Source organism: Chiloscyllium punctatum, chromosome 22 (genome assembly GCF_047496795.1).
Source record: "Chiloscyllium punctatum isolate Juve2018m chromosome 22, sChiPun1.3, whole genome shotgun sequence".
NCBI classification, from domain to species: domain Eukaryota; kingdom Metazoa; phylum Chordata; class Chondrichthyes; order Orectolobiformes; family Hemiscylliidae; genus Chiloscyllium; species Chiloscyllium punctatum.
The window spans coordinates 54,755,871-54,777,851 of record NC_092760.1 but is presented as its reverse complement, the minus strand read 5'-3'; the positions used below and the strand labels follow the sequence as shown (position 1 = coordinate 54,777,851).

The 21,981-nt window shown below is 38.4% G+C and overlaps 1 protein-coding gene across 1 annotated transcript in view; it reads left to right on the top strand.

The window, feature by feature from the left end:
* copb1 (COPI coat complex subunit beta 1) overlaps positions 1-19,756 on the top strand; it is a 48,585-nt gene extending 28,829 nt beyond the window's left edge. Inside the window, exons 15-22 of the mRNA XM_072592352.1 lie at positions 2,934-3,161; positions 6,916-7,095; positions 9,391-9,535; positions 12,172-12,291; positions 12,594-12,739; positions 12,847-12,936; positions 19,102-19,257; positions 19,435-19,756. Of these exons, the coding sequence (XP_072448453.1) occupies positions 2,934-3,161; positions 6,916-7,095; positions 9,391-9,535; positions 12,172-12,291; positions 12,594-12,739; positions 12,847-12,936; positions 19,102-19,257; positions 19,435-19,494 (1,125 nt within the window). The 3' untranslated portion in view covers positions 19,495-19,756. The remainder of the gene's footprint in view (positions 1-2,933; positions 3,162-6,915; positions 7,096-9,390; positions 9,536-12,171; positions 12,292-12,593; positions 12,740-12,846; positions 12,937-19,101; positions 19,258-19,434) is intronic.
* Positions 19,757-21,981: the final 2,225 nt, after the last annotated feature.

Here is a 21,981-nt window from a genome sequence, read left to right as displayed (position 1 = left end):
GCGGAATAAGAGGGTATATAGTGGGTGACTAGGGTCAATTAGAGACCAGCAAAGGGATTTAAATGTTGAGGCACAGCATGGCTGAGGTATTACATGAGTACTTTGCATTGGATCAGAAACATCCTAGATTACTGATGGAAGTAATAGTGTACATTTGACAGGTGTTGGCATAATCTTTGACCTTCCTTATATGCAGGATGTTTAGGCAAACCAACTTCAATGTATTAAAGGTGAATTGTATCTAACTAACTTGATTGAGTTAACAACACAAAATCTGGAAGTAAGTAGTAGAATGATAGACTTCAAGAGGATATAGATATGCTGCTTAAATGAACGGACACTTGGCAGATGAAATTTGAAGCAGATCACTGTGGAAAAATAAGATTTATTAGGAAGAGTACATACTGACAATCTGAAGTAAAGGATCTGATTCCAAAGAGGATGTCAGAAATGAGGGGCTTGTGTGTGCAAACTTTTGAAGGTGACTGAATAGTTTGAGAAGGTGATTAATCAGGCATGTACGATTCTGGGCTTTAGACACAGAGGCATAGAGTATTAAAGCAAGGACATAGAATGAATCTTTATGGAAAACTGTTTTAGCCTTAACGGGAATATTATACCCAGTTCTCAGCACCACACTTTAGGAAAGATGTAAAGATGTTCCAGTGGCTGCAGATAAGCTTACAGGAATTGTTCCAGGAACAGGAAACATTCATTTGCATAAACAGATTTCATAAACTCTGAGTGTTTGCAGAAGAGAAGATTGAAAGCAAATTTGACAGAGGCACAGAAAAGTCACTAGGGGTCTGTAGAGGTAAACAGGGAGAAATTATTACTATTGGTAGACAAGATGAGACCCAGAGGGCACTGGTTTAAGATGCATGACAATGAAACAAAGGATGAAATATATTTTAGAGCTTTGGGAAAAGGATGGAAAAAAGAAATTTAGCTGAGTTGTGCGTGCAGAAAGCTACCATGGATATAATGAGTTGAATGACTTCCTGTACTGTAACCATTCTGTGTTTCTACCTAAAGAGCGGTTAAAATATTGAACTCAGGAGCAATTCAGGCAAATAACATTGATTAATTTAAAGGAAACAAGATAGGCAGGGTGACAAGAAACTTGTGGCATAAATGTTGTATTACGACCTACTTGAGAAAATGCACTGATCTGGAAACCATGCGACACCTGAGTTGCCACAAACATTAATGATATAATCAAAGTATGCAGAGTGCCCGACTGTTGGAGTCAGGTTTGCAGAGAACACTGGCGAATTTCCTGTACTTAAATTCTGTTTACTTCAAATAAATACATTCTAACCACAAACAGGTGCAGGCGATCAACATATTGCTGCATTCGTTATACTTCAACCCCTTTATACCCTTATATAAGCATACTTGAACAAACAAACAAATTATTGGTTTTATGGGTGGAAAGAGAAAACCTGCAAAATGCAGTTCAACACCCTTAGGGTTCGTTAAAGTTTCCTTTGGCTTGCCAAGAGATTTTGTTCTTTAATTTCTTTTCTCCAGGTGTTTCACTTCTTCGCAGGAGGTAAGAGTGATCGGTAGAGTAATAGAGATCTGCAGCATAAAAAAATGCCCTTTTGCGCACACAGTCCAGATTGGATGAGCTAGACCATTATAATGCAATGCAAGGTTGATTAGGAACTAATCACATCTGTCTTTGACATTGAGTTTCAATATTCCTTTCAGTCCAAGGAGAAATAGAGAGGCTGGCTGGAATTCTATCATTGTTTTGTGTTGCTTTTTCTTTAAACAAAGGGATGTAGAATTCCTTGGATGGCTGCGAATATCCATATTTAACCAGGTATTCACTTGAAACTTTGGACTGTCTGAAACTCAGATGCAAAGATCATATGATTTGCGGTGGCCATTTTAGTAGTCTTTGTGTCCAGTTTTAAAATATGAAAGTCTTGACTGAAAGTTCATAACATAACCGAGGCATGACACAATGCTGTAGACATGATGTAATGTGTTAAGTGAAGGCAGTTATTTCATTTAAAACAGACCAGTGGCATTAATTTGGTGTTTACGCTGCTAACAGTGGGACTGTTCAATTCTTGATTTAAATAATTTCACTTACTTTTTACAAGATTGTAAATAGAGTTTGGAAATTTGTAGTTTTTTGAGAATATAGCAGAGTAGATGAGAGGTATCAGTATATAGCTAACAGTACCAGATTAAGTTGAATGACCAACATTTGGTTGATGCACACATTTAAGGTCAATGAGGTTGGGGTAATTGTTTAACTTGGCTTAAGGGTTGGTGAGCAGTCAGCAAATGGAACATCTAAACAGGTAGTAGTTTGTAATACTATGATCAGCGTTTGTTCTTTAGCACTTGCATTCCATAACAGTAACCTGGGTGAGGAGTACAGAATATAATAATATAACCAAGTTTTCTGATGATTGAGTTAGGTAGCAACATTAGAATATGAGCAGGAGAGACAAATTTCAAAAAGATAACAGAACGGATAAGTGTTAGGGCAAGAAGTTGGTGGATGGAGTATAATATTGGGAATAACTTTCTCTCTGGTACTTCTGTGCATGTGACCTAATAATTGATATGAACATGCTTCAAATCCTTTCTTGGGTGTCAGTTACACATGCAATAACTTATCAGGGCAGATTTATGCATCGTCTACGCAAGCAACTCCTGGATAGAGAGCAAAAATGTTTGATGCAGTGCTTTGAATCTTTGATATCCTCTACCCAGGAAGTCTGTGATACTCAGTTCATAAGTATATAAGACATTAAATTGTTTGATTTTTCATCAGGGGGCATTAAGAAAAATGAGAAGAGGATGAAAAAGTGAAAGTAACATAGAAGAACGTACTGAATGGCCGTACAGTTCCATGGGCAGTGTGATCTACTCCTCGTATTTCTTACATTTTTCTGTATTGTTTTTAGAGTTTTGCTGCAGAGGCCATGCTGATCATGGCCAGCATTTTACACCTTGGTAAATCATCACTCCCGAAGAAATCAATCACAGACGATGACGTGGACCGTATCTCACTGTGTCTTAAAGTCCTTTCAGAATGTTCCCCACTAATGAACAACATCTTCAACAAAGAATGCAGAAAATCTCTCTCTCAAATGCTATCAGCAAAACTGGAAGAGGAAAAGCAAACTCAAAAGGTAACTACATAAAAGTCTACCATATGTTACATTAATAGTTATGTTGAGTAATTGTTTTTGCTACAAAATATCCTGTGAATATATTTTATGAAGAAGTACACAACACTTCAGTGGAAGTAAGATTTGACAATACCAAGTATGCATGCCAGTGAAATACTGCTGATTTTTAAAAACTCAAAACATGAGGAATGAACAGTAATCATATCAAGTTTCTGTTACAGTTCTCTGTCACAGTAGTCTGAATAAGAATGTAATGACATTGGCAACCCACAGTGAAAAGGGCAGGCAAGTTTGGGAAAATACAGAAATAAGCACTGTCAGACCATTTCCCCTTGCTCCAGATAGGACTGCTCCTCCCAACTTGGACTAGTATTCTAGAAGGGAAGTTAAAAGATAGGTGAGAGAAATAAGTTATAAATAGTGGTTCATTAATTATTTTGTTATATTTTAAGAAATAAAGTTGTTAATTTTTACTTGAAATAGTTCTTAGCCACTCGATTTTTACAGGTTATTACATGGGCTAAATCTTTTCTGTGTTGCTGGTTTTAAACTAGGCAGGAGGGTTTACCCCGTGTTACAACAGTTTGGGGGCTCTGGTCCTTGATTTGCACTCGTTGAGATAGATTTGAATAGATTGGGGGTGCATAAAAATCCCAGCAGATTTAAACATTTGCAGATTAGTGGCCTAGATCTTTAAATAAAACATAGGTGAGATCATTTGTTTCATTTCGGTGACTTGTGGTTGATTAAATTAAAAATGAGAGAAACTGCTCTTAAAATTGCTGAAAAGGTTCTGGGATGTGAAGATGATTCTCAAATTTTCCAAGGAAATTTAGAGGGAAAGAAAAAGGCCATACTTTTAGAAGTAGCAAATAAGTTGGATTTGGGTTTAACCAAGGACACAAGTAAAGCTGAAATTGTAAGGGAATTACTCAAACATTTAGGTTTGTCAGAGGAACTGGCAAATGCAGTAGAGGTAGAAAAACTTAAATTACAATTGAGGAAAGTGGAGTTGTAAAACAAGTAAAGGGAGAGAAAAACAAAGAGAGAGAGAGAGAGAGAGAAATGTCTTGGCTGAGCAAAGAGAGAGAAGAAAGGGAGAGAGAAAGAGAGAACGAATTTGAACTTGAGTAGTTGCAACTTAGTCAGCAAAATCAAGTTAACAGGATGGAGATTAAAAGAGAAGGTAGCGATTTATATAAGTATGTCAAAATTCTGCCACATTTTGATGGAAAAATGTTGAAGCTTTCTTTATTTTATATGAAAAGTTGGTTGATGGAATGGTCCGAGGATTTATGGGTAATTCTAGTTCAGATTAAATTGGTCGGCAGAACTAGTGAGATATTTGCCGCATTGTCAGATGAGGTGTCAAGAGATTGTGAAGAGGTTAAACAGGTTATTTTAAGTGCTTATGAATCGGTACCAGAAGCATATAGGTAGCAGTTCAAAGAAGGAACCAGGTCAGACTTGCGATTAGTTCGAAAGAATTAAACATAGTCAATTTGATCGATGGGTGCATGCTTTGAAAATAGCTAGGACACTTGAGGCTCTAAGAGAGATTATTCTGTTGGAGGAGTTTAAAAACTCAATTCCAGAGATGGTAAAAATTCATGTGGAGGGACAAAAAGTTCAGAAAGTGAGAAGGGCAGCAGAATTAGCAGATGAATACATGCTGGTGCATAAGACAACTTTCCAGCCAGAATTTTATCCTATGAGGAATAGAAATTGGGAGAAAGGGAGATCCTACCTTACGAAACTAAGGGTCGAGCTCACTGGTAAGATTTTACCACATGTTAAAGAAGCCCAAGAGGGTGATAAGGAAGTGAAAGGCCACTGTAATGATGTGGGACACAGAAAATTACAGTGCTGGTGGTTTCAGAAGGGTACTGGGAAAAGTTGTTTTCACTGCTAGAAAGTGGGACACATAAAGTCACAGTGCTGGTCATTAAAGAAAGACACTGTGGGAAAAGATGTGGAAAAAGAAGCCAAGCCAGTGGCATTAATGAAGTTAGTAAAGGAGACTCCAAGAAGAGCTGAGGAGCTGCATGAGAGCGCACAGCCAAGGCAGGGGCTGTGTATGGAGTTAGTGCCTAATCTCTGCAAAGACTTTGCCTCTGTGGGTGAAGTTTACTCTGAGAACAGGGGGAGAAGGACAAGAAGTCTTAATTTTAAGAGATACAGGATCTAACCGGTCGCTGATAGTAAGGGACAAGCAAATATGCACTCTTTCTGATCTGTTACCTGAGAGTGTGGTAATTTGTGGGATAGATGGTCAGAAATTTAGTGTTCCCCTATGTGAGATCAGGTTGGAGTGCCAACTCAAGATTGGGGAAGTTACAGTGGGAATGATTGACAAAGTGTCATTTCCAGGAGTTTAGCTTGTTCTTGGGAATAATTTGGCAGGATCCAAGATGGGAGTGACACCCCTTGTGAAGAAACCCAAGGAAGACCAAGAAACTGGGGAGTTAAAACAGAAATATCCTGGTATTTTCCCAGACTGTGTGGTAATCAGATCCCACTATCATAAGTCACTGCATGAAGTCAAATGTGAAGAGAAAGACTAAGGAATTGAGGGTCAGTTAGTGGACACCGTTTGATGTTATGGTGCAGGAAAAACCTGAACAGGCAGAGGGTCAGACAGAAGTGTTTAGTCCTGAAAGGCTAAGAGACTTGCAACAGCAAGACAAGGCATTAAAATTTATTTCGGGGCTTTATTGGACTGGTATTATAGAAGGGAAGCTAAAAAATAGGTTTGAGAAAGAAATTGTAAACAGTGGTTAGTTAATTATTCTGTTATAAAGAAATAAAGTTGGCCACTCGATTTTTGTTTTTAAACAGATTACTGTACAGAATAAATCTTTTCTGTTTTGCTGGTCTTAAATTAAGCAGGAGGGTTTACCTTGTGAGGGTTTACCCCATGTCATAACAATACTGCATCCCCAGTTCACTCACCCTCTAACTCCATGTTGCGACTAATCAACAGGATATTGGCAGTGTTGAGAAGGAAACTTCGACTTGGTAACTTCTCTCTCATTTTGCACTCCCCATTGCTAAATGAGCAAACAGCAGGTGTCTGACTGGAAGAACTTCTGGAGTCAGCCAGGTTAAGTACTATTGCCAGTGAGAAATGTAACCCTCCCCCTTATGATGGGTCACCTTGTGGTAATTTTTATTTATCGTTTAGCGTGCCATTTTCACGGAGCAAATATTTCACATGCTAAACAAAGGGTTAGTGCAGTCTTCTCTGAATTTTCTCAAATCTCTTCCTCTTTTGAAATGCTTCATAAACCTCCTCCTCCTGTCCTAAAATCTCCCTGTATAGTTATGTTTCAGATGTTATTTGAGAAGTGTGTTGGGATGTTTTGCTACATTAAAGTTACTATAAACGTGTCACTTGTTACTAGCTTGTATATGCTTGTTATAATGTGTGATCAATGTAAAATTACTTTTGGAAAGTTTTGGAAATAATTTCTTCTACATTCTTCAACCTTTTGTGTTTACATTGCATACCAAAGGAACTGGTAAAATGTGGCCCTTCATTCAGTGAAAACTGATTGGACTGGGTTAGAACTCTTATTTTCACAGGGAGTCTAGCGAGCTATGATTAATACTTTAGGATTGTGTGTGTTGGTAGTTGACTTCTTAAAGAAATGGGGAGCCTTTCAATCACTTAACGGGTGTAAAAATGCCTGTTTGCTATTTAAATTTATTTTGAGTACTTACCGCTTTAAATTCTTTCCTCTTTGCCATTTAGAAACAATCTGAAAAAAGGAATGTATTGGTACAGGCAGACGATCCCATTTCCTTTATGCAGCTGATGGCCAAGAATGAGATGACCTCGAAGGAGGACCAGTTTCAGCTGAGTTTATTGGCTGCAATGGGTAATACACAACGGAAAGAAACTTCTGATCCGTTAACATCCAAACTCAGCAAGGTACTGTGAAAATGCACATCTTTTTGTGATCATTTAAGCAAACATTTGTATGAACCTATTATTACAATCTAGGCATGATGCCTAATGTTTTCCCTGGTGCTGAGACCTATTTTGTGAGTGTGCATAAACAGAGATTGTATCCTGCTGATAGTTTTTATTATAATGACCAAGCAGTTTTACCAGTTCTTTGCCCGACCTTTTTTTGAATATTTGAAACTGTAACAGATCTGAGTTGAAACTGCCTTAACTTGTCAATTAAAGTTCAGCATTGATGTATTTGTGTGCTGCAACACAGATTTTGTGTGGCATTCCACCAGTGATTATCCATATAATGACTTGCTTAGTATCGCACAAACATCTGAAAAAGCTTTGTCTTCTTTACTGAGCGACATTGTGCAGTTGATCAAAATATGGCTACCCTTAAAGTTCTTTGGCACTCTTTACCATCAAGATAAAACAAAGGGCTCAGATTTGCTGAGCGTTAGTGTTCACCTAAAATGGTTTCACTTGAGGAACCATAATTTATAGTTTCAGGGCAAACTGGTGTCCAGCAGCACACAATGTAACCCCCTTTTAATATGTATTATCTTCTGGAAACTAACAATGTCTACCTTTGCTTTGGCCTTGCATGTTTTCTTTTTTGGGGTATTACATTGCTGAAAGTATGAATTGACAACAGTTCAGTGAGGGAAATCAGTCATCAGGGATGGAAGTGGACATGGTGTGTATCTGTTAACTCCCTAACCAGTCAGAAGGATAGGTACAGCACAAGTTCTGAGAAGGAAGTGTAGAGTTAGTGTATTCAATGCCAAATGTAGGTAGTGACTTTTAAGATCAGATTAAGAGAGAGATAAAAATGGAATATTAAACCAAATTCATTTTTTAAATATTCCAATAATCAGAACCTGAAGGGTTGAGGATCTTGTTTTGTCATAGTTCATTTTCAGTTCCAGAGGGGTTGACTGACATTACTAAAAGTGTACTTCAACAGAATGACTTGATTGAGTTTGGTGTGGCTCGTCAATTCATGTCTAACACACATCTTCATGCTGCTCATTGCAGTTCAATAACAAAACAGTATGCTTGATGCTTTTTTTCACAAAGTTAACAGTGGAACACCACATCTGGGGCAACATCTTTTATTGTATGTTTAGATGACATCTGCCCTTGTTTGATAATCCTGCAACGATTAGTATAAATAACACTATTAATCTTGCCGTTGATATGGCAGTAAGTTGTAGTTTGTTGTACATAACCAGCCAAAATCAGTTTTGAAAAAATTTGACAATATTATTCTTTTTAATTGGGTAGTTATTGGAACTCTGCAACATCTTTTCTTACTGAAAGTGTATGTACCACATTGCAGAATGTAATTTGACCTTTTGAAGCCTCTAAAGAATCCCAAAACTGTGGGTCGACTTCAGTATAGAATATAGATTGATTTGCTGGTGTGGGAGTAGATGGTCATCATTTTGAATTGTAAGTAAGCAATCCCCAATGATTCAAATTACATTGTGATTTGTTTTACTGAGCTAATTGATTCTACAGGATGCCTTTACATTCACATTCATTGTCTGCTGCATCTGACATTGTTCCTACTGTATGATGAATTGCTGGAATTTGATAATTTGACATGAAGGCTTTTGGAGCTGAGTGATCTTAGTCTTCTATTGCAACATTTTAGACATCTTCTTTTTATAAAGTGCTACACCAACCATCTGTTCTGAAGACGACTGGACTGATTGTTTGATTTGGCTCATTTCAATTGGCTTTGTTCCTTTTTTGGAGGACCCATTTCTGTTCATTATTTGCAAGACATGACCTGCTCAGTATCGATAGGTTTTAAACTCCCACCCATCACCTATCTAAATTGACTCTTTGATCCAATGTGTCAACATATAAAAAGAATAAAATATAGATTTCACCAGTGAAAAATTAAGGCCAACTCCTTATGTAACAAGAGTTGATTATTCTGTCAAGTTTTGGCCTAAATGTGATTGTTGGCTCGACAAAGTCTGATTATTTTATATACCAGGTTGACTTATGTGCCACGATCTATGGTGTCTGATAGAATTGTGCAATATTTCCAAGTTTGTTAACAATGAACAAAGATTAGGAAATAATGGTTCATTCTTTGTACATGCAATCCTGTTTTATGCAAGTCTGATCCTTTCTTACTTTGATCCTAATATACTCCATAATCACTTTTGACCAAAAGTTCTATTTTAGCAAGGTTTAGTGTTGGCTCTCTTCTGGAAAGGAATATTGAATTAGTTATATTTTCCTCTCTTTTAGGTCACACAACTGACTGGTTTCTCTGATCCAGTGTATGCAGAAGCCTATGTACATGTTAATCAATATGATATTGTACTTGATGTTCTTGTGGTCAATCAAACCAGTGACACACTTCAGAATTGCACTCTGGAATTAGCCACATTGGGTATGTTTTCGTTGTTAATTCAAAAATTATGGGTGTGGTTTTCCAGATGGTCAGATTTTCCATCCTCTCACCCAAGGAATCCATGAGGATTGTCTCATTATCAGTTACAGCAGACTCAGAGCTATATAATGCTATGTAAACTATTAATTGGTTGAAGGCAGAACATTCACTTCTTAGTTGCGATGAAGTCCTACCTCAGTGAGTCAGATTAGGTAGCACCTTAGCCCACAGGACTAGGTAGTAGAGGACTGTTGAAGGAAGCATCTAGGAGGGCTAGGTTGCTTGACAAGGAAAGCACATCATTGATGGACCCCCTCCATGCCCAACCAGGATAATCTCCTGGATTTTCTCTTTATTGCCATTTCCATACTGAACTCCTCCGTGTGTCTGGAAAATTGTGGCAGAGTGGGAAGTGGCCCTTAAGTGATCTCATTCTCCCCTGCCAGCAGGAGAGCATACAAGTATGGCTTTTACCCACTTACTTTCTTTAAGAATGAAGAGGAAGAAGAGTGAGAGTTGTGATGCATCTTCCATAGAATCCCTGCAATGTGGACACAGGCCATTTAACCCAATGAGTGCACACCAGCCCTCTGAAGAGCATCCCACCTAGACCTATTTCCCCCCACCCTATCCCTGTAACCCTACACAGCTAAAGCACCTATACATCCCTGAACATTCTGGGTAATTTAGCATGACCAATCCATCCAAATTGCACGTCTTTGGACGGTGGGAGGAAACTGGAGCACCTAGCAGAAACTCATGCAGACACTGGGAGAACGTGCAAACTCCACACAGACAGTTGCTTGAAGGTGGAATCAAATCCAGGTGGATGTTGTTGTGAGGCAGCAATGCTAACCACAGAGCCACCGTGCTGACCAAACCTTATTTAAACTTATTTTCCCACCCTCCCAAATCATTCGGTGAATGTACTAAGCATGCTGTGAGTATAGAGCATCTCAAATTAAGATCTTCATGTTTAGTTATAGTCACAGGCGTTTGAATGAGAGATTCTTAACCAAAGATTGCTTTTAGAACAGCATGAATACCAGCTGGAAAAGGCAGGTTTTCAGCATTGCCAAAGAAGCCAATAAAGTGGCATTGAGACAATGCTAGAACTGGAATGCACATATCCTCAAGGAAAATACTGCTTTAAAAGAGGAAAGAATATCACCAAAGCTTTAGAATTTGGATGTTGGCACGGAATACAGGGAGAACTAGCCATTTGGATACAGAACTGGCTCAAACGTAGAAGACAGAGGGTGGTGGTGGAAGGTTGTTTTTCAGACTGGAGGCCTGTGACCAGTGGAGTACCACAAGGATCAGTAGTGGGTCCACTACTTTTCTTTTATATAAATGATTTGGATGCGAGCATAAGAGGTATAATTAGTAAGTTTGCAGATGACACTAAAATTGGAGATGTAATGGACAGCAAAGAAGGTTATCTCAGATTACAACAGGATCTTGATCAGTTGGGCCAATGGGCTGAGAAGTGACAGATGGAGTTTAAATTAGATAAATGTGAGGTGCTGCATTTTGGGAAAGCAAACCTTAGTAGGACTTATACACTTAATGGTAAAGGCCTAGGGAGTGTAGTTGAACAAAGAGATCTTGGAGTGCAGGTTTGTAGCTCGTTGAAAGTGGAGTCGCAGGTAGATAGGATAGTGAAGAACGCCTTTGGTATGCTTGCCTTTATTGGTCAGAGTATTGAGCACAGGAGTTGGGAGGTCATGTTGCGGCTGTACTGGACATTGGTTAGGCCACTGTTGGAATATTGCGTGCTATTCCAGTCTCCTTCCCATCGGAAAGATGTTGTGAAACTTGAAAGGGTTCAGAAAAGATTTACAAGGATGTTGCCAGGGTTGGAGGATTTGAGCTATAGGTAGAGGCTGAAGAGACTGGGGCTGTTTTCCCTGGAGTGTCGGAGGCTGAGGGGGGACCTTAGAGGTTTACAAAATTATGAGGGGCATGGATTGGATAAATAGATAAAGTCTTTTCCCTGGGATCGGGGAGTCCAGAACTAGAGGGCATTGGTTTAGGGTGAGAGGGGAAAGATATGAAAGAGACCGAAGAGACAACGTTTTCATGCAGAGGGTGGTACGTGTATGGAATGAGCTGCAAGAGGAAGTGGTGAAGTCTGATATAATTTCAACATTTAAAAAGCAGCTGGATGGGTATATGAATAGGAAGGATTTGGATTGATATGGGCAGGGGGCTGGCAGGTGGGACTAGATTGCGTTGGTATATCTGGTTGGCATGGACGGGTTGAAAAAGTTCCTACTTTTTAAATATACCTTTTCTGACTTAAAATGTTTTACAACCAACTACTTTTCTACAGTGTTATTGACATACATCATACCAATATGTGATTCCTATCTGAAAGAAAGCAGCTGTCTCAATGCAGGAATCCTTTGAAATGCACTGCAGTGTCAGTTAACTTTCTGTATTGGAGTGTTCAAATGGGCTTTCAAGTTTGAATCTTTTTGACTCAAAAATTATTGACTGCACTGCTAAAAGCCATCAATTTAAAAAATGTGTATTCTATTTTGATCACGTTAATCTCTTCGTAAGGTTGGTTCAATAAAGAAATGAGATCAGCAGGTATTAAATGTGAATCGTGTTTGCTTTGTTTTTAATAGGTGATCTAAAACTGGTTGAGAAACCTTCACCTCTAACTCTGGCTCCACATGATTTTGCTAACATTAAGGCCAATGTGAAAGTAGCATCAACAGAAAATGGCATTATCTTTGGTAATATAGGTGAGTAGGAATTTCATATTTAGCCAAAACCACTTTTTTCTGGTATTGCCAAATATATGCTGTTCTTAGAGTTGTTGCTGTTTTCCTTATTAAAGAAATATTTGGTGCATTTTATTAAACTAGCAACATGCCTTTTCTTTCAGCAATTGTAAACAACAGTGTTATGCAAAGCTTAAACCAACATGTCTTTGTTCTCGGCAATGGGATTGAAATTTGAACTTTTTACATGTTTGAACTTATGAAATGAATTTTTCCACTGGAAAATTAGCTGACCATTGTATCTCATATATTTGTGCTTGCAGTGTATGACATATCTGGGGCTGCTAGTGATCGAAACTGTGTGGTACTGAGTGACATTCACATTGATATCATGGACTATATACAGCCTGCTGTGTGCACTGATGCAGAATTTCGTCAGATGTGGGCTGAGTTTGAGTGGGAGAACAAGGTAGAGAAATAACCTGCCAAAATAATGTTTCTCTCTTATGGATTAACCTAAGTTTTTGTAAATTAATGATTCGCTTCTCCTAATTTGTCTTTATTTTTCTGCTGAAGGTTACAGTTAACACAAATATTACTGACCTCAATGAATACTTGCAGCACATTCTTAAATCTACCAACATGAAGTGTTTGACTCCAGAGAAGGTGTGTACTGCTTTGATATTGATGTTTTAATGCCCATGTTTTTATGAAAAAGCCCAAGCACATAATTCTTTATTTTTGCACATTTTGTCCATAAGTCCACTCTCTGTACTTGATCTTAGTTGGCTTTTGCAACCCTAATTCTTATCCTGAACAAAATTAGTTATTTCTTTAAATTCTTTTGAGTACATGTGTCTTGTAAATTTCCCTATATGTAGAGTTTTCAGAAGGTACTTAAAAAAAACACCACATTGCACACCTGAACAAATACAAAGTTCATGGGATTGTAGGGACATTTAGACAATTTTCTAGAATGGGTGTCAGAGAGAAAGAGCCAAGTGTAACACATCTGTTCACTCCGAACGAATTCTACATTGGTGTCCTCAAGGACCACTGCTGTTTTTGATGCTGAATGATGAACTGGACTTGGAGTATATTTTCCAAGTTTAGACATGTCCAAAAAGCATGGCAATGTACTAAACCACAAGGATGAAGCCAATTTTCATAGCACTTGGATAGATGAGTGAAATGAGCAGATGCATGCAGATGTGATTGAATGCAGTGACGTTTGGAATGAGACATTTTGAAGAGAAAAATATGGGTAATATGTAAATAGTAATCAGTAAAGTGCATGCAAAACCAAGAACTGTAGATTCACAAACACAGATCTTTGACTAGTTAAGTTCAAACACCTGTTGAAAAATACGTAGAGGAACTTCACTTTATAAGTACAGGCAGAGTGCTCAAAAACTATGTTCTGGTTATTTTCAGTAAGTAATTGGTTAGAGGTCAATTCTGGGCACTACATTTTAGGAAGGATGTCAAGGCTTTGGAGAGGGTGCAGAGGAGATTTGCCAGAGTTGTACTCTGAGCAAGGGATTTATGTAATGTTGCAAGACTTGAGAAACTGGGATTGCTCTCCTTAAGACAGAGAAGTTCAAAGGGAGATTAAATAGTCGTGTCCACAATTGAGGGGTTTTGATTGTGTGCACATCAGTAGAAGTTGATAACTAGCAGAAGGGTTGGTAAGCAAACACACAGGCACAGATAACTCGCAAACAAATATTGGTTAACCTTGCAATTGACTCTCAACTTTTATTTTGACTGACCACTTGAATCTTCACGAAAAGCCAGTAGAACATTTTCTCATTGCACATCAAAAAATGTAAATTGATTTTAAAAAATCAATTTTGAGTGATTAAGTATTTCTGTTTAAATTTATTCCTGAATATTCAGGATAGCATTGAATTTATCACTTGATTTTAAGAAAGTGGGCTCAAACTGGAGCACCTCAAATTTTAATATATTATTATGAAACACACAAATATGTGTTTTTATTTAGCAGAATGTATTTATTCCTGAATTCTATTCTAGGACTACGGTTTTTAATTAGAATATGTGAATGAAAGTGTTTGTAGACTGTTGTACTACATTCAGGAAGAGAAAAGTACAGTAAATGCTTCACAACAAATAGTGTTAAAGTAATTGTGAATAAAGCAAAACTGTAAATAAACTCAGTGCACTATATATTCACCAAATGCAGAGTAGAAAACAACAAGGCCAGTATATGTGAATTATGTTTGGACAACAATAGACCATAGGGTGAAGAAAATTCATAATTGAACTAGAGATGGTGATTAGGCTGCAGGGAACTTTGAATACAATGTTCATTTTGTTTACTGAAACACAAGGATGATACTCACACGAAGGAGTTAATGCCATGTCCTGGGGTAATACTGAACGGAAAAAGGTTGAGTTATTACGAGTAAAGTCAGAAGACATTTGACATGGTGCTAGTTGTGGCAAATCAGAGCATGTGATCCTTTCTAAGAACAAGAACATTTTGCATTGTATAATGCAACACATCCTATTTAAATTTCATGATAAATTGCTCTGTCTCTTTTTTAAAGTTTAGGGTCATTTAAGATAAGAACCTGAGCTACACTGTGAAGAGTTCAAATGGTCTGTTTCTGATATCACCCACGCTCCAGCAGGTTGTACTAAATATGGTTTTGGAGTGTTTTTTTTTTAAAATAACTCAAGTAATTTTCACTTGGTATTGCATCTGCAATAATAAGTTCAAGCAGAACCAGCTAAAGGGTTGGTTTCTTTGGAGTTCGCAAGAGCTATCCTGGGGATTTTGACAATATTGGATGGACTGAAGAAGATGTGGAGCACATGGATAGATGCATCAAAGGGATGAGAAGAAAAACTTCAGTTAGATAGCAAAAACCTCCCTTTGTGCAATAGATATCTTATTCAGCTACAGAGTTATTTTTGTCACTTTGCACACAATGGAACAATGTAGTATGACTGTTGACAGGTGAGGTGCGGCGGAGATCCTCTGTTTAAGGTTAGATAACAAAGTCTGGACAATTCAAATTAATACTAATTTTATATTTAACTGCAGTTTTTATGGGTTAGAAACAGAAGTTGCTGGAAAAGCTCAGCAGGTCTGGCAGCATCTGAAATGTTAACTCTTATTTCTCTCCAGAGATATTGCCAGACCTGCTGAGCTTTTCCAGCAACTTCTGTTTGGGTTTCTGATTTACAGCATCCATAGTTCTTTCAGTTTTTATGGGTTGTTGGACAAAATGACAATGCTGAAATGTGCAGTCTATATAAGTCTCTCTAGGATCCAGAGAGTCATTGTAAAGGAACCAAATAACTGAATATATTGTAGATAATTCTTTCTTGCTGTGCTCTGCCACCTAATGGAATTGTTACAAAGGTGCATGGTCGCAGATGGTGAATAAGAATGTAATGGTTTGAGTTTGAGTTAGTGTTACATGACAGACCTTTGATTTTTATATTAGTAAATCATATTGCAATTTAGAGGGAGAACAAGAGCTAAATAAGCCATGTCACTGCAGGATTTTATAGTCCTGTTTTGGAGATTGAATTACATGACTCATCAGCTTTCTCTGAAAATCATGATTCATATGTGACCCTTGTTATGTTCAATTTGTTTTTTCTTGTATCTGGAGTAGACAAAAATGGTGAGTAAACTACAGTACGTAGAAGGTGGATGCAGATATTTGGTGGCAGTGGCAGGATAGATTGAGTGAATCCTTAGATTATAAAGAAATCAGGAGGGCAAAAAGGGGACATGAGATAGCTTTGGCAAATAGAATTAAGGAGAATCCAAAGAGTTTTTACAAATACATTAAGGACAAAGGGTAACTGGGGAGAGAATAGGGCCCCTCAAAGATCAGCAAGGCAACCTCTGTGTGGAGCTGCAGAAAATGAGGGAGATACTAAATGAATATTTTGCATCAGTATTTACTGTGGAAAAGGATATGGAAGATATAGTCTGGAAGAAATAGATGGTGACATCTTGCAAAATGTCCATATTACAGAGGAGGAAGTGCTGGATGTCTTCAAACGCATAAAAGTGGATAAATCCCCAGGACCTGATCAGATGTACCCTAGAACTCTGTGGGAAGCTAGAGAAGTGACTGCTGGGCCTCTTGCTGAGATATTTGTATCATCGATTAGTCACAGGTGAGGTGCTGGAAGACTGGAGGTTGGCTAATGTAGTGCCACTGTTTAAGGAGGGTGGTAAGGGCAAGCCAGGGAACAACAGATCAGTGAGCTTGACATTGGTGGTTGCCAAGTTGTTGGAGGGAGTCCTGAAGGACCAGATGTACATATATTTGGAAAGGCAAGGACTGATTTGGGATAGTCAACATGGCTTTGTGCGTGGGAAATCATGTTTCACAAACTTGATTGAGTTTTTTGAGTAAGTAACAAAGAGGATTGATGAGGGCAAAGTGATAGATGTGATCTATATGGACTTCACTAAGGCGTTCATCAAGGTTCCCCATGTGAGATTTGATTAGCAAGGTTAGATCTCAAGGAATACAGGGCGAACTAGCCATTTGGATACAGAACTGGCTCAAAGGTAGAAGACAGAGGGTGGTGGTGGAGGGTTGTTTTTCAGACTGGAGGCCTGTGACCAGTGGAGTGCCATAAGGATCGGTGCTGGGTCCTCTTCTACTTGTCATTTACATAACTGATTTGGATGTGAGCATAAGAGGTACAGTTAGTAAGTTTGCAGATGACACCAAAATTGGAGGTGTAGTGGACAGCGAAGAGGGTTACCTCAGATTACAACAGGATCTGGACCAGATGGGCCAATGGGCTGGAAAGTGGCAAAAGGAGTTTAATTAAGATAAATGCAGGGTGCTGCATTTTGGGAAAGGAAATATTAGCAGGACTTATACACTTAATGGTAAGGACCGAGGGAGTGTTGCTGAACAAAGCGACCTTGGAGTGGAGGTTCATAGCTCCTTGAAAGTGGAGTCGCAGGTAGATAGGATAGTGAAGAAGGTGTTTGGTCATTATTGAGTACAGGAGTTGGGAGGTCATGTTGTGGCTGTACAGGGCATTGGTTAGGCCACTGTTGGAATATTGCGTGCAGTTCTGGTCTCCTTCCTATCGGAAAGATGTTGTGAAACTTGAAAGGGTTCAGAAAAGATTGATAAGGATATTGCCAGGGTTGGACGATTTGAGCTGTAGGGAGAGGCTGAACGGGCTGGGGATGTTTTCCCTGGAGCATCGGAGCTGAGGGGTGACCTTTAGAGGTTTACAAAATTGAGGGCATGGATAGGGTAAATAGGCCAAGTCTTTTCCCTGGGGTCGGCAAGTCCAGAACTAGAGGGCATAGGTTTAGGGTGAGAGGGGAAAGATATAAAAGAGACCTAAGGGACAACTTTTTCACAGAGAGGGTGGTATGTGTCTGGAATGAGCTGCCAAAGGAAGTGGTGGAGGCTGGTACCATTGCAGCATTTAAGCAGCATTTCGAAGGGTATATGAATAGGAAGGGTTTGGACGGATATGGGCCGGGTGCTGGCAAGTGGGACGAGATTGGGTTGGGATATCTGGTTGGCATGGATGAATTGGACTGAAGGGTCTGTTTCCATGTACATCTCTATGACTCTACGTGAGAAAAGGTCATGCTCCTTGGAACAATGAGTTGTGGTATGGCACAAATTTCAGGCTCCTGTTTGGGTGACATCTGTCACATGTTCGGAAAAGAGTGAAAGTGAAGAATGCATTGAGTAGTTGAGCAGGTAACTATGGGCAATAAATGTGTTTAGGGGCGTGATCCAGCAATTGTTCCTTTCCCTTTCCCTTTTAATAGGTATTATCAAGGTAAGGAGAGCCTAACTTAGGGGTAAAACAACAATTGTCAGAATCGAAGGTGAAAAGCCAGTTGATCCAATCGGCTGTACTCCTTCACTGTGTAGTTTATAAAATCTTAGAAATGTGCAGACACATTGAAAGTACTTCAGAGAGTACAAGTCCAGTGAAAAATGAACTGTTCAGTATAATAGCGTTGCTCAACTCAGGATTGCAGATTGGCAATGGAAGTCCAACGGAGTCATGTTTGGTTAAATCACCAACAGAAGTAGGAACATTTAAAATTATTGTGGCATGAAGCATATTGATGCATTTTGTGAATCAAAAACATTTTAAAATAATAAAGAGATCATTGAGACAACAAATGATGTATCAAGGGAGACTTCAGCTATCAAAAAAACTTAAATATTGTTTACAATTAGGATGTAAAGCAGTGCGTTATTCCTGTGTGACGCATACATTATTTATTTGCTTTTATGAGGCAATCCCATTCTGATTACAGTAAAATCTGTAATGAAGATTTACTATGAGGATGATCAGCCATGATCATAATGAATGGTGGTGCAGGCTCGAAGGGCAGAATGGCCGACTCCTGCACCTATTGTCGATGAGGATCTGTTGGGAGATGATGAAGTGCTCCTTTATGCACAAACACTCAAACTTAAGCTTTTTACTACAAAATTGCGGAAGTGTGAATTGCAATTTTTAAAAGCATTTCTCAAAACAAAAATAATCTCTTTTGGGGAACCTTATAAAAAAGTGTTTGCAAATTCACTTTTTGAATTTAGCATCTCAATTTTTGCTTTCCTATTTAAATTTCAGAAAATTATTTTTAATTTTCTGTTTCTTATACATTTGATGAGACTACAACATGTGCGTGCTTCAAATGATTTATTTAAGGGAGTTTCCCAATATAAATTTGTTTCAGGAAAGACTTTTGGAAGTCAGGAAATAAATCAATTAGAAAACAGCTTGGTTTGTGTATAATCTGACAGCCTAATGTGAATGCTTTTTATATTTTAGGCTCTTTCTGGTTATTGTGGTTTCATGGCAGCGAATCTTTATGCTCGGTCCATTTTTGGAGAAGATGCGCTTGCAAATGTCAGCATAGAGAAACCGGTACATCTTGGACCAGATGCTCCTGTGACTGGTCACATACGCATTAGAGCCAAGAGTCAGGTCAGTGGTAATATATATTAGAATAATTGACAATTAACTGTAATCTATTTATGTCAGACTATGCTTGTTATTATCAGCACAAAATCTGAAATTGCAAAATGAGGCTTTGAATACTTTAGCATCTAGCAAATGTTCTGCATTTCATTTCCTCTTCACTGTATCTCCATTTTCTTACAGGGAATGGCTCTCAGTTTGGGTGACAAGATCAACCTGTCCCAGAAGAAAGTAAAAGCATAGTGGCTTTTTCAAACATCCATATTGGCTTAAAGTTATGTTTGTTTAATCCAACAATATCCTATGTTTATCTATAAACAAAGATCATAGATGTTGAGTATTTTGAAGAGAACTGGTAATTTTGTTGAGCTGTCCACGAAATTAAGCTTCTATTATGCATTTCAGAAGACTGTAGAGTTCTTTCCTTTTGTCTTTGTCTTGCTCCAGAGGTTCCCTGTTTTACACTAAAGTTTATTAATTATAATAAAGATACAAAATTCTCCAAGTGTTCTGTGTTCATCTGCTTAATTATTGGGGATATGTGAAGCTATGTATATAGATGAATTTTAAACTAGATTAAATTATTTCTTTTGAGTAGAACCATATGTTTACCAAAACTGTGGTTAAAAGGAAAGGATTACCCATGGAAACTCATATCTTGATTATAGGTAGGAAAATGTGACTAGAAGAGACCAATTGATGTTGGGATGTCATTAGAGACTCGTGTGATAAAGGCATATCTATAATTATGTGAATAGATTGAGCAACTCAAATTAGCAACCATACTGTAGAGGAGAATTTCTTGGGGTGTACATGGGTTGATTTTCCTGGACCAGTCCATTCAAAAACCAACCAGAGAACAGGCCATCCTAGACTGGATATTGTGTAATGAGAAAAGAATAATTTGCAGTCTGTAATGACCGTAATGTGGTAAATTCTTCTTCCAGTTAGAGAGTAATTGAAGTTGATTCTGAGTCCAGGGTCCTGAATCTAAATTTACAATGGTGTGAGGCATGAGTTGGCTGTAATGGATTGGCGGACATTACTTAAAGGAGTGATGGTGGAAAGGCAATAGCAAGCATTTAAAGAGTGCATGGATAAACTGCAGCAATTGTTCATTCCTGTCTTGTGTAAAAGTAAGATGAGAAATGTGACCAAATCATAGCTTACAAGGGATATTTGAGATAGTATTAGATCCAGAGATGAGGCAAATTGGCCAGAATGAGTACATTCTTACCACAGAGAAAAACTTTAACCCACACTCTTTGGTTAACTAAAGCTGATAGGAGAAATGTCAAAGCAGATGTAAAAGCCTGTAACTGCACAGAGGTGAATGACAGGCCAGATAATTGGTCAGAGTGTAAAGGACTGCATAGAATGGCTAAAAGTTTAATCAAGAATACACTAACACATGAGAGGAAGCTAGCTGGGAATGTACAAATGATTAGAGTTTCCACAGGGATTTACAAAAGAAAAGTGTTAATAAAGTGTGTATTACTTTAATTAATGAGAATGGGGAGTTTTTATGCTATTAATGAGTAAATGGCAGAAGATACTTAGATCTGTCTTCACTGTAGGGTCGGAAAAGCATTTAAGTAATATTGGTAAATCAGAAGATGCAAGAGAGAGTAACATGCAAAATTATAATCCCAAAGGAAGTGATACTGAGCAAACTGAAGGAGCAGTCATGTCTCCAGATTGATATCATCCTTGGGTTTAAAAGAGATGGCTGTGTAGCTTGTAAACATGTTGGTGTTAATTTTCCAAAATTCTCTGGATTCAAGAACAGTTCCATCAGACTTGAAAGTAATAAATGTAACCTCGCTATTCAAGAAGGGAGGCAGGAAGCAGGAACCTGTAAGCCTTGTTAGCTCAATGTCTGTCGTGAGGATGGTATTAAAATGGATTGTTAAAGACTATAGTTGTGCACTTGAAAAAAACGCAAGGTAATCAAGAGTCAGTATGGTTTTGTGAAGTGGAAATCCTGTTGCATCAATTTAATAAACTACTTTGAAGGAATAAAGGGAGCTGATTGGATTTCTGAAGGCATTTTTGATAAAGTGCCAAATCAAAGGCTATTATCGGAAATTAAAGCTCGTGGTGGAGAGGGCAGCATACTGGCTTGGATAGATTGGTTCCTCGCAGAAAACAGTATATATAAATGGTATTTGTTTAATTGACAGGATGTTCCAAGTAGTGTCCTACAAGAATCTAAGCTTAAACCTATTACAATTTATATCAATCATTTATTTACAGACAACATCAAAATAGGTAGGAAAGTATTATTGTGAAGAAAATGGAGTGTCGAAGGCTGAGGGGTGACCTCATGAGGGGCATGGATAGGGTATATAGATAAAATCTTTTCACTGGGGTGGGGTAGTCCAGAGCTATAGGGCGGCACAGTGGCTCAGTAGTTAGCAGTGCTGCCTCACAGCACCAGGGACCCGGGTTCGATTCCAGCCCCGGGTGACTTTCTGCGTGGAGTTTGCAAATTTTCCCCGTGTCTGCGTGGGTTTCCTCCAGGTGCTCCAGTTTCCTCCACAGTCAGATGAATTGACCATGCTAAATTGTCCCATAGTGTTAGGTGGATTAGTCAGAGGGAAATGGATCTGGGTGGGTTACTCTTAAGAAGGTTGATGTGGACCAGTTGGGCTGAAGGGCGCCTGTTTCCACAGTGTAGGGAATCTAATCTAATCGAGAGGGTATAGGTTGAGGGTAAGAGGGGAAAGA